The following is a 17,500-nucleotide window of genomic DNA, read 5'->3' as shown; positions in this document are numbered from 1 at the left end:
TTTATACTTGCGCCAGAAAGCCCGGTCTAGATAGGGTTAATAAACGTTCACCACAATAGATAGATGAATTTTGGTGGCTTCTGCTTGAAGGTGTCGCCTTTTGGTATGGGGGATTTGTTCATACTACTGTGCAAATATCCGGGGATTCCCTTGGGGTCAACCCCCCAGGATGGCCACCGATTTTAGGCATTAAGATGTCAACACTAGCGAACCATAGCAGAGAATCCTGTGTAACAAAGTTTGTGTGTACACTCGAGTAAAGGCATATGGAACTTTATATTTCAGGAATAAGTACTTATGCTGTGAACTCTATTTATGGTGGAACCTCCTTCGCCTCTACTGAAAAAATAAAACGTTTGGTTTTTGGAAAACCAACGATTGTGCAAAATTTACTTGAAAACGAAGAAAATGTTACAGTCTAAAAATGCTGGCAAAGAAACAAAATTTAATTGAAAACAGACAAATTAGTCCACCGTTTTCACAGAAAAACCTTCACTCAAACGGAGCACAAACAAACATTTAACTTGCAAACAAATTATTTTTACGTGAGCCACAAATTTTTATTGAAACTAATAATCAGGCAAATTTTATCTCAAGGTTTTACTTTGATTAAGAATGTCACAAATTGTCCTTACTTTCTTCATGAGAAACCTTTTGGCAGCGCTTTCAAATATCTCATTTAAAAACCGATTAAATAAAAAAGGAAAAGCAAATGGCCTGAGATTAAAAAAAAATACCATTTCTCTTTACGAAAACTCGCAATTAAAGTTTAATAGAAAACCGACTGAAAACTGGCCTACCATTTTCACTGAAAATTGAGCTGCCAAGAAAAAGTTAATTGGAATTAACACTGTCTACCTTTTCCACCGTTAAATATCGTTTGTCAACCTAACTTTTTAAAAAAACTAACAGAAGGGTACATTTTAATGATGTTTGCTGAGAGTCCACCAGAAAAGTATTCGGGAGGTTCTACGTTATAACCTGCTCAGTATAGGAAAGAAAAATTTTAGGGAACTGAAAACAAACGTACTGACCTACAATTTTTTTTCTAAGAAATCGTTTTGAAACCTTAAAATTAAAACAAAAAAAGCCTGGAAACTCACAACTGACAAAAATTTGAACTCATGACGTAAAAAGAGTAGACGTAGATTGTTATGGTTACTACTTAACTCTAGTAAGGGGGCATAAGGCGGACCTTAACAAGGGAAACTGAGGAATGGCCTACAATCTTTGCTGAAAATGTAGTATGCACTCGTGAGGTATATGCACCGCATATATAGTTTGTTTCAAGATTCGTCAGTCAAAGGTTGTATTATTGTAGTCTGACCAGTGTATAGACAGTTGGTAAGTCAAAGACCTACAGAAGGAAGCTATGTTCGATGGTCAATTTTGTGTGGTTTTAGTGCTGTCTCAGTCTTCATATCTAAGACGATAGTAACGTCGAATGTCGATAGTATTAACCTTAAGCTTTTGGCATCAAAAGACTGCTATTGAGTTTTGAAAGCTTTCGCGATCCTATAAATGACGTTTGGACGTACGAGACAGTTCTCCAGCTTGGCTTTCATTCTCAATCCTCAAAAATTACGATATCATGGTACTGACTTTTATTTGTATCACCTGAAAGTTCTCCCGAAAGTTCGCTATATCTCAGGTTGCATTGTATCCCGAAAAAAGAATATGATTTGACTGAATGCGGTTATACTCCGAACAAAAGCCATAAAGAAACAAATTACCGCATTACCCAAGGATCTTAAGGCCATATCCGCGTCTACAAGCTGCAACCTAAACCAATGTTCGCCCTAACACTAGGACTGTTTATTTCCGCCTCGCCAGTCATTGCAGATCAAAAACGAAAATCCATGCGTCGCAGTATACTTGCGTCTGCGTATTAGGCGCATTGCTAGCCTCAACCCCAGTCGTTTTTCCGTTTCAAAAAGTGCGGCCAAACCGCGGGTAAATCCGGTAATCTGTAGCGCGCTTTTTAAAGTGCAATTAGCTTTTCTACCTCTACTTCTTGTTACTTCAGGTGAACACTTTTCTTTCTCACTTGTTTGATTCTGACGTCTCAATTTTTCCTTTTATCGTTCTGAAAAAACAATAAAGCAAAAATACATCAATAAATGGAGCGAAACAGTGACATTGTTCCGTAAGAAAAATATTTTAGATTTGTTTTGGATGTTAAGAAATTAACCTGATGCAGATTCTCAGCACGACAGATATACAAGCTTTTTCATGCTTGTTGCCGCCTTTTTAGGCTAGGGCAAATATGACGCCAAGTGTAATATTTGTATATGGGAAAGTCCCCCTACAAAAGCAGTCTGCGGTTTTTTTTTTTTTTTTGCGTTAAACAGTTCGAGCATGCGTGCGTGGTTTTCCACCGTAAGGCCTGGTACAAGCGAGGAGATAACAAATCCACATTTTCGGCGATTTCATCTCAGTTGTTTCATTTCAAATGGAAAAAAAAACCGTATTTAAGCCTTCCCAACTCCTTATAAGAAACATCAGAATGTGAACAGTACTTTGCACGGAATGCAAGCAAGCATCTAAAGTACACATTGAACTAATTGACTCACTTCAATGGCACCATTTTAAGGTTGATAAGGTCCCTATTGCGTTTTCCCATTGTACATCTGGTATTTACCTAAAAAAAAGAGAATTATAAGTACACTATCAGTGACCCGAGGTAAAGCCTTAAGGTTAAGAAAATTACCCCAGTCAGTTTCAGAAGGGAAAACTAACACAGCCTGATGTCACCTCCAGTGATACAGGTCTTTCGCATCGCATTGGTAAACTGGCTAATTTTAATGTGACCTTTCTCGTGGTCGACTACAATTTCTGATTAAATGAAAATTAATAAAACCGGTCCCCAGTCTCCATTTGAACTCAGGAAAGGGCAATTCCCTTCGGTTCTGTTTATTATGCTGTACAAGTTGGTACTAACTTTTGAGTCTGTGGATGAAAACCTAAAGTGTGACTATTCAAATGAAAGCTACTGAGCAGTACTTTCCCGTGGTACTGTCTGTTATGCTGTGCAACGGTGTTTGCAGTTTCTCTTGATATATTTTTTTATAATTAAACAGTTAAACGTTCACCAAAGCACTTCTAGAATGGCGACTAACTTGACGCTTAGATAGGACCAACACCGGCTTCTCTAAAATATTAGAGCGCAGTAAGTTTACCATCGATATGGATCACAAACTTCATTAAATTGTTAGTAAAAAGACAGCAATTGTATGCCAAAATACCTGAGAAAGTACGAGGTTCCCTTGGAAAGTTGTCGAGGATCAGTGTCCACGTGTTTATTTGACAAGGCTTTCTTCATCGTCATTTGAAGGTTTCGTCGTTTCGTTCTTTCCTCAGTGGTTTTTAACAGCAAGAAGAACGTCATCAAGGATTTAACGTGGCAACGACTCAGTGAAAAAAGATTTCAAAGCTAGAAAACCAACTTCGCAGAGCGGCTTTGTGCTTTATTCTTTCGTTAACATTCGACAAAGTGAGCAGGGCAGTTTTGCATCTAATTTGCAATTCAATCAAATTCCAACAAGCTCTGCTATGTCTTAGAGGAATATTCTTACAAAAGAAAACAAGTGCTCAGCTGGTGGAATAGAGTTATCGGAAAGATTTTCATATCGGATTTTCATGATAAAGTTACGATTTCGACCACAATTCAACAGCCTTTAAAAATACTTCACGAAAACATCGAAATTACCTCTGAACTGTAAAACATGTACTGCTTCCACTGCACTTGTGCTGTTTATCTTTCTTAATGCGCTTCGTTATCCTACTTCTGCCTGAAGTTAATCGAAATTTCACGGTTTGGAAAACGATTGGTGGAGGCATGCGGCAAACGTATCGACTCCTTACTAATTTTCACGATTGCTAGCTAACGTGCCTACAATTCAGTAGCCTTTCTTTAAGCGTATATTTAGAGGGAGACGGTTTAGATCTATTAGCGGAAAGCACTTTTTTATCTAGTGCCACTATTATAGTGGCACTAGATCGTATGGGGAGATAGGGGTAATTCCACTCTAATGTTGCAACTTCAATCTTTACACAATAAAGAAGCAAATATAATTTTAGATTTGCCTATTGGATCATCTGCTAGTGAGGCCTTGAATAAACTGAAATGGAAAACTCTCGCAAGACGTAGGGCCGAGCATAGGGCAACTTTTATTTATAAATGTTTGAATAACTTATTTTCTCATCGTTTTAATATTGAATTCAATAAGGATAAACACGATTATAATACTAGATGTAAAAATAATATCCGTAAGAGTGCATCTAGTAGGAACTGGGGGCATTGGACCTCGACAAATTTTGCCTCAAACGATTGGAATAAATTGGAACTTTCAATCAGACAAAGCTCATCATTAGCTAGTTTTAAAAGAGTGTTAAGAAATGTAAATAGTCTTTAGTCTAATTTTTATATATTCATATATTAGTCTTTATTTTTCTTTTTTTGTTCTTTTTAATTTTGGAGGACTCTTTTGTAAATCACCTATTAGTGACATTGATTTCCTCAATAAAGATTATTATTATTATTATAGCACTCCGTTCCATATTGAAAATGCTATGTTTAAATTTGATATTGCAGGCCTCGTTAACTTCGAATTCCTAGCATATCGTTTCACTACTTTCAGTGGCTGTTAAAGAAATAAAAGTTGAAGCAGAATGATTCCAAGATATTCGCTACTCTCGCTGGACCCAGGCTCAAGTTAAAACAAACAAAAAACAACAACAATAACAAAACAAACAGGCGAACAAACAAAGGAACAAAACAAAGAATGAACAAAAAAGACAATGCAGAATAGAACGGTTTAAAGTGAGCGGCGTAAATCAAAAGCCAAAGTAATTTTTTTTTTGGCCAATCACAACAGATACAAACAGTGTAATGAACCAATCAGACATCCACATGTAACCGGCGAAAAGTGCGGTAAAACGTGTGCTAGCAAGTCATGGTTAGTTTTTGTTTTGCTTTACCATTTACCAAATTTATTCGCCTCAATCAATAATTCTTGCGAATTGCTAGTGGTCAAAGGATTTAAAAATAAATAAATAAATAAATAAATAATAGTAATAAATAACCAGCTGAAAATTCACAAAACTGAAACAAAGACAGAAAAAGCTGCATGGGATGCTTCCCATTGGTTGAGAAACTGGCACGAGTTTTCTAACCAATCACAGAGCGTATTAAAGCAAAATCAAAGTAACTGCGAAATTGCTTTCGACGCTTTAACTCGAAAGCTCGTCATTACTTTCTTTAAAGGAAAGTACTGGTCTGTTGTCCATACGAATTTCAGGGGCGAACACACTAATCTGCACAATGTGTCGGTAACTTTCTGATCTGTTTAGTTTAATATGCGTGTTTCTAATCAAGTACGGCTAAAATAAGTTTAAAAACACAAAAATTTCTTTGAAAAGGACTAGTGCTATTTCTCTTCAAAGCGTAACGTATCTGTTTGTATTGCGTTCACACTAGCCAACTTGTGTTCGCCTATACAAGTTTACAAAATTCAGCTGTCGTGTGAAGACATCATTTCAAAGTGCGCAAAATTATGGCTACCGAAATAAATTCAAATAAAAGATTTAAAAGGTCACAAAGGTACACACACACCTTAAACTTCCTTGTGTCCACCCTCTGTTCTTTGAAAGGACTGAAGCACTCCCATTTCCATTCATTTACCAAACATTTTTCTCTTCGCAAAAACACGTATGAACTGAGTTATTTTCAGTTGGCAACTGAAAACTCTCTTTTGTGACGTCACAAAGGAGACAAAACGCGCGCGCATCAGTTAACCAATCAGATTCGTTATACCTCATGTGATGCAAGCACGCGCGGTTGAATTTTGTACCCGCGTTGCTCGATTAATTTTGTGGTAAATTAAGCCAGGTAAAAGACACCACACTGTAGCTAAATGAAAAGTAGGTTTAAAATAAATCCGCCACTTTGAACTTAGCAACTTAATGTAAATCTTCATGGAGGATCTGATTCAAACTTGTGAAATAAAAATCAAAGATCGTGATTTTTACAAAGAAATGTATGCTTTGTATACGAAAACAACATTTTAACAAAGTTCAGCGTGGAATCGGTTTGTCATTTAAACTTCTTTCACTATTTTGTGCGAATTGTGCTATTATATATGTAATGAAGCAAGGCCTTAATTATGGAAAAAAATATTGATACAAAATTCATGCGCAATAGGACATTTTCACTATGGCGTCATTTGACTACAACTACCAGAATCCTTCTGGTTTTTGTTTTCTCATGCTAATTAGAGCTATTGTTCCTTGCTGTCTACTTGGATTACAAAATTTGAATTTGAAAAGGAAAACGAAATGAATTCTGGTAGTTGTAGTAAAATGACGCCATCATGAAAATGGCCTATTTCCGCCTTTTTCTCCGCCCGTCCCCTTATATATAGCGGCTGATGGTCGAGCCTTCAAACGTACTACATACCTTTAAACTTCCTAGCTCCATCCTTTAGAAAAGGTAAAACCACCTCCGATCTCAAGTTATTTACCAATGTTTTTTTCTTTTGTAACAAAAGAGCTTTGATTTGTGACATAACAAAGGAGGAAAAATCACGTGCAAGTCAGCCAATCAAATTCATTGTGGCTCACGTGGTGCGAATGCACGTAACCGCCTCAACTTTCAAACGCGTTGCTAGGATTCTAGAGACCTTAAGCTTCTGAGTACGACTACGAATACGAGATCTGACTTGAAGTTTTAAGCGAATTACAAAGACGAGATATACCAGGAATCTTCATTTTACTCTTTGTGAACGACAAACTTGACAGTTGTTTTGATTGACGATAGCTAAGCCAATTTGTGATTCCAAAAATGACGAGATTATGCCGTTCTTACAAAACTCATGGTAAAATGACGACGGCTATCTCGTTTTCCCGCCAAAATGTCACAGGTTTACTCGCACGCGCTCTTTCTCTATTATAGCGCGATATTCTAAAGCTCTAATGCGCTTTACAATAAAAGGTTAAAGATTAAAAAAGTAGAAAGCAACTTAGTTACATTAGAACAAGAAAGTAAAATAATACAGCAAGAACTATGAATTAAAATAACGCCCAAATCGGTGAGTTTCAAGACTTTTCTTGACAGAACTAAGACTTAAACTACATTCTATGTACTCCGGGAGATCGATATATCATTCCAGAGTTAGTAGAGTTTAGGGGTGCAGTCAAAAAAAAAAAACAAAAAAACAAAAAAAGCACCAAATGACTTTAACCTAGATCGAGGTATCACTAGCATATTTCTTACTTGATGATCGTACTGACTTCTCACAGGCTTGTAAGTTTGTAACAAAAGCTTTAAACCATTTAAGGCTTTAAAAGTCACCACTGCAATTTCTATATTTTGTATCTGGGGGGAATAGTTTTTTATGATTTATATTTTAAATTTTTTATCCGACGGGGCTTATAAGCGGGATAAAAAAAAATGTTTCGAAACAAGCTCATGACCATAACAAAATATACTTTATTTCACTTACAAGACCAAATTCGAAACTCTACCTTTAACTGTAACATGAACTTATCAAACAACTGTCATCGTCAATGCCATCATCTGAGTCATCTGTCTCAAGGTGGAACTCCACATCTTCTTCAAGGGCTTGATCAGCCGACAGCTTTTTTGTAATTGTTAGGAGGACCACTTGTTCGTTAGTGTTTTAATGCTATTAGGGAACTTAAGCAAACATTTTTGAGCCACGGACGGCAAACGGATATAGAATTTTTCCCTCTTTGGAGCGTTTTCACGCCATCGCGTTTGTAACGTCAAACCACAGTCATCAACAAGAGCTTTTCCTGTCCGTGGTAAGGAGCAAAACCACGCCAAAAAGGGCTTCCAGTTGCCGTCCGTGGCTCACGACCGTCTGTGCTTAAGCTCCCTATTTTTTGCTACCCTCGATAAATAAAGACCTTACTTACATTATTCATCTTGTAATTTGGAATAGAGGGGCCTATAAGCGGAAAGAGAGGGGGGGGGGGGGGGACTGAAATAAAATTTTTGTTCACAAATAGATGGGCCTATAACCGAGGAGACCTATAAGCGGAGGGGGGGGGGAGGGTGGTTTGGGGGCTTATAACCTGGATTTTATGCCACGGCAGTCACGGCAGTCGTGATAATTGAACCTTCTTTCCATTATTGTGGGGCACTTTCTTTTCTTCCACGGGAAGCACGAATATTTTTTTTAATTCTTTTCACTGAAATCTAAATTCAAACCCAACATGTTTGTACTGTTCTTTTTTTAGCGAGCCAACAGTTTCCAGAAATCGTAATACAGTTGCAGGTTATCAGGGTCCAGTGAAAATCGAGATTTTGAAGGTTGCAGGTCTACTGGTATTAAAACCCACCGATTATAATTTCCGCAGGTCTCATTGGACAAAACAGATCACGTGGTACAAAGTCGCTTGGTTTTTTTTTTCGACGAGAAAAACAAGGAAACAACGCCACTTTTTAGGTCTAGTCTACGTTGTTGCAATCCAATCAAACCAGTTAGCTGGCATTTATTTGACTGCAATCACGCCGTGCCATCATTAGCTCATCTGTCTTTTCCTCAGTAAAGCACTCTCGTTTTAGAAAAAAATAATTAGAGGGCTATAAAATAAATAACCCCCCTTCCGGCTTCCAGGTATATCAGATGACAACGCCCTTGGCTTGAAAGATTGTCCTGGAAATTTCACAGTTGCCCACGAAGCTTTGATTCCCGGTCAACTGTTCATGTTTTCGGCTGACTCGTCCGCAGTCACTCATGGTCGAAGGGAGAAGCGCGAGAGAGTTGCGCGCAGGGAAGACGGGAAGGAGGAGGAAGGGGAGACTTTCCTTTCGTCTTTCTCTCTTCCTTCTCTTCCTGTCGTCCTCTTCGTTGCGTTGCCGCCCTAGTCTCCTCTCGACCGTGCGAGATCATAAGAGACGACTGGGGACGAGCCAGACGTTTCGGAAGATCTTTCAACTTTGGGCATTTTCCTCCGAGCCACCTGAAGGAGTTTATTTACTCATGAAATGAGTTCTAAGTCATAAGTCGCATTTCAGGTTGGTTGTTGTTGTTTTCAATTTAATCCGCAGAAAAAGCGGCAAAAATTGCCCTGAATCAACCTAGTAAAACAAATAAACAAACAAACAAACAAACACAAAAAAACACAAACAAAAGCAAGTAATATATGACATTTTGAGAGGGAGGGGGAGGCGCGGGAGAAAGCGTCTTCCCTTATACTCACCCCCTTCCCGAAAAGCCTAGAATTTACTACAATACACTAAAGACTACAGTGTAGTCAGCTCCAATTGAAAAAAAAACCATCATATTTATAAAAGATTTCCCTAAAAGCGAAACAATGTTTAAATTGGAATTCGTGCGTGCAGCCACTCATCTTTTTATGAATGTCATGTTGCTTTCCTTTGAGAACTATAGCGTTTTCTTATCTCTTCCCCATGGAAGTCTGATGCGCGATTCTTTTAGAATTCCACTCAATAACTGCATTGATTTAGCGAGCCCCACATCTTTATGTTACACTGTATTTCCGACTATCACGCTTTTCGTTGTTACTTGAGCAAGGTGCTTTCTAACTGCGCCCAAGGCACGATAATCTCTGTAGACAAACCCAGTTCTTTTCTGACCAACTTCTCTAATTCAAACAAATGCTCTTCCTTATAGTGGGGTACTTTTTCACGCATAAAATCCGCCAGTCGAACCAAGTACTCGACATTAAGGCCGGCTTGTCCTCTCGCGGACGCGATTTCGTTGGCGAGTTGTTCCAGCGTTGCTGGTCCTAAGTACAGTGAATTTAGTGGAGTAGCAGAGTACACCATCACGTTGAAGCTGTGTGAGGGGTTCTCGTTGCAACTGAAGAGCAAACGACGGAGTTCGTAACCACCTAAAGCGATTTCTCGCTCATGCAGCTGTCCCATTGCGCGTTCGGCATTTTCCTTGGCAACTTTGTACGCAATACCCCAAACTTGACCCTGTTGTTAAAGAAATAAAGTACTTAAAGAGGGCAGAACAGGCGTTATTTTTCTTGCGTCTTTTAGGCGAGCAGAGGAAAGCGCGAGTGACGTTCGACGGGAGGGGCACAATTAATCAGCGTTTTTGCCCCTGTGGTCGCGCGTGACTTGCGCTCCGCTTTTCTTTTCGTGCTTGCTTCCGCTCTCATGAACCCATGAATCCCCCCTCCCAACCCCCACCAAATAAAATTAAAAAAGTAACGCCTTTTCTGCAGGCTACTTTAATGCTTTTTATCCAAGCTGAAGTGTGAAAGAAAATCCTAACATTTGCACTGGAAAAAAGAAAATCAATGACCGTTTTTTTTTTACAAGAAAATTGTGGTGAAAGTCTTTCGTTTGAATGTCGCACTTTTGCCTTGTTTGCCCTTTCCAGAATGCGGATTAGACTCCAAAGTTTAAACGCACTTCTTGTGTATCGGCTGGCTCAATATCCGACTCTTGTATTGATACATTAAAGTAAGAAAACTGACAGAAAACAGATTGTTCGTTTAAATAATTGAAATATGAAGAGGAAGGATCTTCTGGAGGGATGCGATGGCTGCTTTAACTGACAAATGTTTTGGTTTTCCTTGCTCAATCTTCAATACCGAGATGGATCCTCCACAAACAAAATCAGTTGCGTTGAACACACTTTCAACTCTGTCACCCCAGGAATATTACAAGCATCTCCAAGTGTTCTGAAACATTTCACATCGTTGCGTAGAAAACCTATACATCCCAAATGAAAATGTGCGCCCAACTGGAGTGGATTGAAAGGAGGCCACTCCCACACGCTGCCTATAATTATTTTTGTTTAACTTTCAGCGGGACACGTGAAAAGAAAATTGAACGAGCGATCCGCGCAAAAAAATTAAAGGTAATTGAAGCTGATCACAGGTGAGTCACAGTACCACCTAAAAGGGTGTGACTTTGAGTCGGGATCTGGTCTGAAATAAAGCCGGTAGGAACGACGGTTGACCAAAACTGGCGATATCCAGGCTAATTCTTAGTCTGAAATAGGTTATGCACAAAAAAAAGTGTTTTGGTCTAAAATAGCCGGGCACTGCGGGTGCAAGCACTGCGTTGGTCTCACAATCAAATACGACCTGGCATTAATCTCGTACCCAGACCTTCTGTGACACATGTGACACATATGTGACACATAGCACACCTGCGCATACTCAACTTTTGAAGCAAAAAGACTTGGCTCTCGGCCACGGATTGCCCAAAATGGATTTTCAAGATCGATTTGTTGCTATAAATGTTGGTAATATGTCACCTACTGTATTTACCAAAAACAACAACAACAACAACAAAACAAACAATCAAACAAAATTCCAATGATTTCAAGTTTCTAAAGCCCTGGGCAAACGGCACATGACACACGTATTGCATGATAGTCAATCATAGTTGACGATAGACGATGATAGTTAAGACTCCCGCTCTCGTTTGACCACCAACTATCATGCCCTATCATCGACTGATTGTTGACATTTTCAAAGCTCTCTCTATTTTTTTTCTCATGTCATGAAAAATTAACGCGATGAGTTTCAGTACTCTTCAAACGTAATGACATGTCTCCCTGATGGTTGAGCGGGAATGGGCCATTTTCTCATGAAAGGTTAATCTCGTACCTAAATGTTTCTCTTCGAAGAAAATATCTGTTAGTGTGGTAAAATCGATCACGTTCTACAATCTGATTGGTTAAAGGAAATCGTCCGATAAAAATCGCGTCAACCATTTTCACCTTTGCTTTGCACGCGCACAGACGCATCACTTACAAATTTTCTGTCCCTCTGTGAACTTGTTTCTTGTATCGACTTAAACTTAACGTTTCATTGAAATGAGACAAGTATGTTCTTATAAACATACATTTTTAAAGAGTGGTTGTCTCTCAGTTAAAAGTTTGGCGAGAATTTTTGCTTGGCAATCTGAAGCGTGCAACTACATACAGCGCGCGCACTTTGGGCTCCATTTTTTTTCGTAAAGAATGGCGCGAAAAGTAATCTACTGAAGAATACAAGCAAAGTTTTTCACGGTGACATCAAAACGATGTGAAGAGATGTGAACAAGCACAACAACGACAAAGCTAGAGCAAAATGACGATCTCGACGACCGTAAATGCTGATTTTTTTTGTGTCGTCATTGCAAAATCTTAATGAAATTCGAGGCGTGGAAGCAAGCAATCATGTTTATTTTCGTTGAACTTTGTACGTCTTGTAAACTAGCTGTACACTTTCATTTTAAACTTATTAATTGAGAAAAAAGAAAGCTATTTTTTTAAATTCTGACTCGACCTCGAAATTAACCTTTACTAATCGGTGGCATAAAATCGTACAAAGAGCCACAGTACAATTTTGTACTATGAAGTGTGTACATCGGAAGATTAATTAAGATCATGCCTTTCTCAATATAGAGCGATCGCTTTTTACATTAAATCTAAGCTGTCGAAAACAGCCACATTTCTAGGCCTTGTTTAATTTTGTGTGAGAAATTATGAAGCAAACTTTCCCAAACAGACCATCACATAACCTTATATATCACTCGGCATGTTTTAACCCGGCGCGAAGGCAAATCATACCTGTTCTTCCTGAACCAAAGTGGCCACTCGCCCGGGCTGCAAAACAAAAATATAAACGTATAAGCAGAGGCATAAGATAGATAATTTCGAGCGATGCCACAGACCAGAGACAGGATATACTTTACCTTATTTGCGTCACCCCGATGCCATATACTTCCTTGCCAAAATCGCCGGACATATCCGTCTATGTGCCCGACTACGCAATACTGAAATGGAAAATCCGGCTTCCAAATCAGAGACCCATAGCCGAAAATCCAAAGAGTTTCTGATGCATCCCCTCTGCTATTGGACTGCGAATTGACCTCATCGATCATAATCCTATTTTGAGGCAAAGAGCCTAACTTTAAAGGGAGAGAAAAACGAAAAAATCTCTTTTTGAAAACAGTCTCATTTGGAGAAGCCAGTGTAATGTTTACCGCGTGATGCATGAGGTCCAAGAGGTTTAATCGAAGGACCAATCAACAGGCGCGTAATCAAAAGCGCGTGTTCTAATTGGCTGAAAGGGAAAAACCCACTCGCGAACCACTCGTTACTCGTGCAATACTCGTGGCAATGGCTGATGCAAGAAAAAAATGACATTTTATTTATTGTTGGATAGTTTAGTAAAATATAGCATGTCTTGTATAATATGACACGTCCAAAGTTGCCAATATCACGAACTGACAAAAGGTTTCATAGTCTTTTTCCCCATCTCTCCTCCCTTCTTTTTTCTTCTTCTGTCTTTTTCATCATGCTGAACCTTCTCGAGGCCATAAAACCCGTGATTCGATTTCGCTCCGTGAAAAGCTCAAGGTTTCATCATCGACCACCTTTGCAACTTCCGTGTTCGCTTTGGCACGTACCGGAAGTCAAAAAGCTACGACTGGTGTCCAGTACGTGCGCGGTAAAGGATTGAGAAGCATGAGAATGGAGCGTTTGATTTCTTGGCGAGAAATTCAACGACACAACAAAGCCGATGATGCTTGGATAGTAATCGACGGAAAGGTATTGACTATTCAGTTGATATCACATGTTGTGGCTTTTTCTGTCATTCGCCGAGTGACCAAAATCAAAGCTGGAAAACGAACAAACAGGTCATCTCTGCCGCGGCCAGATGCCGGCAAATACCAGCCAAAACAGATAATTTCACGAGAAGAAACAAATGAAAGTGAAAAGTGAACTATAAAAAGATACCCTAGAGACTGTAATAGACCATTTGTGAGGGTTTTTAGTAAGGCAAACCTTCTGATATTTGGACCCTTCGCGTGACACTCGTAATTTGTATATTGCGTTACCAATGTGTTGTTTGAATTGTCACGTTATTTATATAATAAATTTATCTTTGTTGAAGTGTACTGGAGCTTCATACTCGGTAATCGGTTGCTTTGAAAAATTAAGCAGTAGCGACAGGGTCATCTTTTAGCGCCTCATCAAAAGAAATAAAACTAAAAGGTTTTACTTTCTCTACTGTGTTGCACTCAAGGGTGAACAGCGTGACTCTTAAATTTTCATATTGCGTTACCAGGTATATGATGTCTCAAGTTACGTGGCCACTCATCCCGGACAGGAAGCCATCCTTAGAACGGTTGGTGGAGACTCAACAGAGGGATTCAGACAACAGGCTGCACATAGAGTTGTAAAGAATCACATTGCATCTTTGTTGGAAAAATTTTACATTGGTACCGTATCACCAGTGGAAGAAAATATGGTGAACCAACTAAGGTCATGAAACTACCATACCAGTCCCACTGGTTCAGATTCTGATCAACCACAGTTTGGCATTTTATCAATGACTTATGAGCCTGCATGGACAGAGATGTTATGGTTAAAATGTTCTTCTATATGGAAACAAATGCACTGACCATGAGATCAATGCATCTCTAAGTGGTATGCCTGGTAAATCTTCAAAGTATTTCTTTAGCACAAAGCAACCAGGGGCCCATTTCTTGAAAGTCCCGGTAACTTACCGGGCCCGATAAGTGTCTTTGGTGATGAATGTTCTTAACAGAAGTCAATTTTTGTTAGCTTTGAATACTAAATTAAGTACCACTTAATCACTATGTAATCAGCGAAAAAACATCTTAAAGTATACATACCGGGCCTGGTAAGCTACTGAGACTTTCAAGAAATGGGTCCAGGGCCCACTTCTTCAAAGCCAGATTAAGCAAAATTATCCTGGAATAACTTGAACTTTGATTTTAAGTTTAATTAGTAATCTAAAGTATCTTCCAAGAGATTTCTGTTCCTTGGTTTTGACTAAGACCTTTCTTTACCATTAGCTTAAAAAATTGGCTTTTAAAAACACAAGCAAGATAAAAAAAACCATAGTAAATTTTTGATTGGAGATTAGCATTAATGAGCTTTTGAACAACTGGACCCAGGAGTATTAGTGCTCCTTCCTGGGTGAAAAGAGAAAATTTGGATAAAAGTTTCAACCCGGCCCAACAATGCAGAAATCAACCTAGGCATTAACCACAAATCCTGTGATCTTCCAACCCAGAGTTTGTTGCACTGCAACTCCTGGTGACCAGGAACTATGTTAGTCCTCCTTTTGTTTTATGGATTAAGGAAGAAAGACACAACTTGCAGGGCTGTCAACTCTCCCGGATAATCCGGGAGTCTCCACATTTTGAACCGTATCTCCCGGTCTCCAGATTTAGGTCTGTAATCTCCAGTTTTTGAGCCGTTTCTTCTGGTCTCCAGATTTATGTCTGTAATCTCCTGGATAATTGACAAAGTTTGCTATTTGTCGTAGACTTTCTGACAAGAAAATCTGAAATGTGTAGCGTTGTTTCTGGTAGTGTTCAATTTACGCCCCCCCCCCCCCCACCCACTGATCCCGTGAATTTGGCCTTGATGCGACGCTTCTGTAAGGCGCTTAGTTATTGCTGGCTGGAGAAGTCATATTCTCCATATTTGAAGATGAGATGTGTGAGGTTGACAGCCCTGAACATGTCACATGATTTTATTTAATAACAAGCCATCTACCACAACCAATTAAAATAAACTAGGTCAACTGTCAGTCCACACATATTTTGACAGAAAGGTTGACAGATCTTATGGTAGTGGCCTATCAGTATGTTTTGGTGCAGGAAATTTTCATATTCTTCCCATGTATGAAGTACCTTCTAGGGGCAAATAAATATTTTTCTGGAACCACAAAATTTGTTTAATCAAAGAACTTGTCTCTTTGTAAAATGCTCTTTGGGAATTCAAACAGTTCTGCAATTATAACAATGTACTAGTGAATGGTGCCTCCATGGCCTTTATAGTATTGATAGTTTTCCCTATGCCACTGTCAAAGCTACCTGGTTTTCCACTCCTGTATCTCGCCGTGGGCTGCTTCATAGATCCAGTTGTAAACACATTTGAGTCATACATGTATTTCATTTACTGGTTTCTCTTAATAGTTAATGAAATACATGTATGACTCAAATGTGTTCATTATAACACATACAGAGCCAGTAATGATATATTAAGGGGAGGGGTATTGTGAGAAACCATTGGGGTAATGAGGTGAGCTGAATTTATTTCTGAAGAAATTAAATGCTATTCACAATACCATCCTATAACTACTGAGTGTGGGCAATGTGCGAGCCAGCGAGCCAGCAAGCCATGCGAGGCAGACGTGCGAGGCATGAACAAAACATGCGAGGCATGCGAGGCATGAACAACCCCAACATAAACTGCTAACCGTTAAGCTAACCGGGGAGCTATTTAAGCTAACCAGAGTGCTTTTTAGGCTAACCGGAGTGTTTTTAAGGCTGACCTGAGTGCCTCGAATGTCTGCCTCGCATGGCTCGCTGGCTCGCAGATTGTCAAGACCCATAACTACTAGTGCATTTTGGATTGCTTTTTGTTATTTTGGATCAGATTTTGCTACAGCTTTGGTATATGGAACTCAAAAGAAAAGGTAATTAAACCAATGTAGCAAATTAAAACTATTACAGCAACAAAAACAGAAACAAAACAAAACAAAAACATGTCAGTATTCCCTGAAGGAATTGGAGGGACCATCTTTAAAACAATGAGCACAAATTTTCGTGTGCCCTCGAATATAAAATATTGTGTAAAGCCTCGAAGGACGCTAAATGGAAGACAAATAACATTGTACAACATTGTTGAGTTCTTTTTTTGATAGTATTCTAACGCATTAATAAGTAAAGAAATTCACCGTTTTGTATTGCTCTCCCGCTTCCCGTCCTCTTTGAACTCCCGCCTCCCGCCCTTTCCTCTCCCGTCTCCCGTACCCCTTCCGCCCCCTATTCTCCTGGGTTCCCGCCCCCCTGTCCCCCTCCACTGCTCAGTTTTTTGCGTTCTTCCCCGCGGATTTTCAAGCAAAAGAGGGACTGCTTGCATTCTATAATGCTGTTCACAGTGATGCGTGTTATTGAATGGCGCTTTTATAGTTTTCTATACTCGAAAACGTGACATATATTGTATAATTATCTCGCATATCATTCGGCGGTTTGCTGCAGAACGCAGTAACAATCAATGTACAAATCAAATCAGGCCTTCAAAAACATGCCAGCATATGAAAGAAATTTGACCAATAAGCTAACAAACAAACACAAAACACCAAGGGAAGGTATTTTTTTACAAAATGCGAATGGAAAAATGCGGATGAAAATAAATAAATAAATAAATAAATAAATAAATAAATAAATAAATAAGGAAAGAAAGAAAGAAAGAAGCAAAGAAAGAGAGAAAGAAAGGAGGAAAGAAAGAAAGAAAGAAAGAAAGAAAGAAAGAAAGAAAGAAAGAAAGAAAGAAAGAAAGAAAGAAAGAAAGAAAGAAAGAAAGAAAGAAAGAAAGAAAGAAAGAAAGAAAGAAAGAAAGAAAGAAAGAAAGAAAGAAAGAAAGAAAGAAAGAAAGAAAGAAAGAAAGAAAGAAAGAAAGAAAGAAAGAAAGAAAGAAAGAAAGAAAGAAAGAAAGAAAGAAAGAAAGAAAGA

General features: G+C 38.9%; 3 protein-coding genes across 3 annotated transcripts in view; 1 reads left to right on the top strand and 2 right to left on the bottom strand.

Moving 5' to 3' along the window:
* Window positions 1-17,500, bottom strand: part of LOC146450610 (uncharacterized) — a 109,498-nt gene that overhangs the window by 90,233 nt on the left and 1,765 nt on the right. The gene's annotated exons all lie outside the window — the stretch shown is intronic.
* Window positions 8,600-13,004, bottom strand: LOC146450612 (putative glutathione-specific gamma-glutamylcyclotransferase 2). Its single transcript, XM_085100189.1, has 3 exons — window positions 12,695-13,004; window positions 12,570-12,605; window positions 8,600-9,970 (listed from the first exon to the last, which is right to left on the bottom strand). The coding sequence occupies exons 1-3, from the start codon at window positions 12,995-12,997 to the stop codon at window positions 9,551-9,553; spliced, it is 759 nt and encodes a 252-aa protein (XP_084956315.1). The 5' UTR covers window positions 12,998-13,004; the 3' UTR covers window positions 8,600-9,550.
* On the top strand, window positions 13,461-14,616 carry LOC146450611 (uncharacterized). The gene is made up of 2 exons (XM_085100179.1): window positions 13,461-13,553; window positions 14,074-14,616. Exons 1-2 carry the CDS (start codon window positions 13,470-13,472, stop codon window positions 14,275-14,277), a joined length of 288 nt encoding a protein of 95 aa, XP_084956305.1. The 5' UTR covers window positions 13,461-13,469; the 3' UTR covers window positions 14,278-14,616.

This window comes from Pavona decussata, unplaced genomic scaffold (assembly GCF_977016875.1).
Source record: "Pavona decussata unplaced genomic scaffold, jaPavDecu1.1 SCAFFOLD_438, whole genome shotgun sequence".
NCBI classification, from domain to species: Eukaryota; Metazoa; Cnidaria; class Anthozoa; order Scleractinia; family Agariciidae; genus Pavona; species Pavona decussata.
The sequence above is the reverse complement of the archived record's forward strand: the minus strand, read 5'-3'. Positions and strand labels throughout refer to the sequence as shown.

What these genes read in the sequence shown, in the direction of transcription:
- LOC146450612 (XM_085100189.1), bottom strand. Translation starts at nt 12,997, where the DNA reads ATGCATCACGCGGTAAACATTACACTGGCTTCTCCAAATGAGACTGTT. An exon ending in ATCGGGGTGACGCAAATAAG is followed by an intron (nt 12,606 to 12,694) that starts GTAAAGTATATC and finishes TTTGTTTTGCAG; the next exon opens with CCCGGGCGAGTGGCCACTTT. An exon ending in CTTTGGTTCAGGAAGAACAG is followed by an intron (nt 9,971 to 12,569) that starts GTATGATTTGCC and finishes CTTTAACAACAG; the next exon opens with GGTCAAGTTTGGGGTATTGC.
- LOC146450611 (XM_085100179.1), top strand. Translation starts at nt 13,470, where the DNA reads ATGAGAATGGAGCGTTTGATTTCTTGGCGAGAAATTCAACGACACAAC. An exon ending in GGATAGTAATCGACGGAAAG is followed by an intron (nt 13,554 to 14,073) that starts GTATTGACTATT and finishes TTGCGTTACCAG; the next exon opens with GTATATGATGTCTCAAGTTA.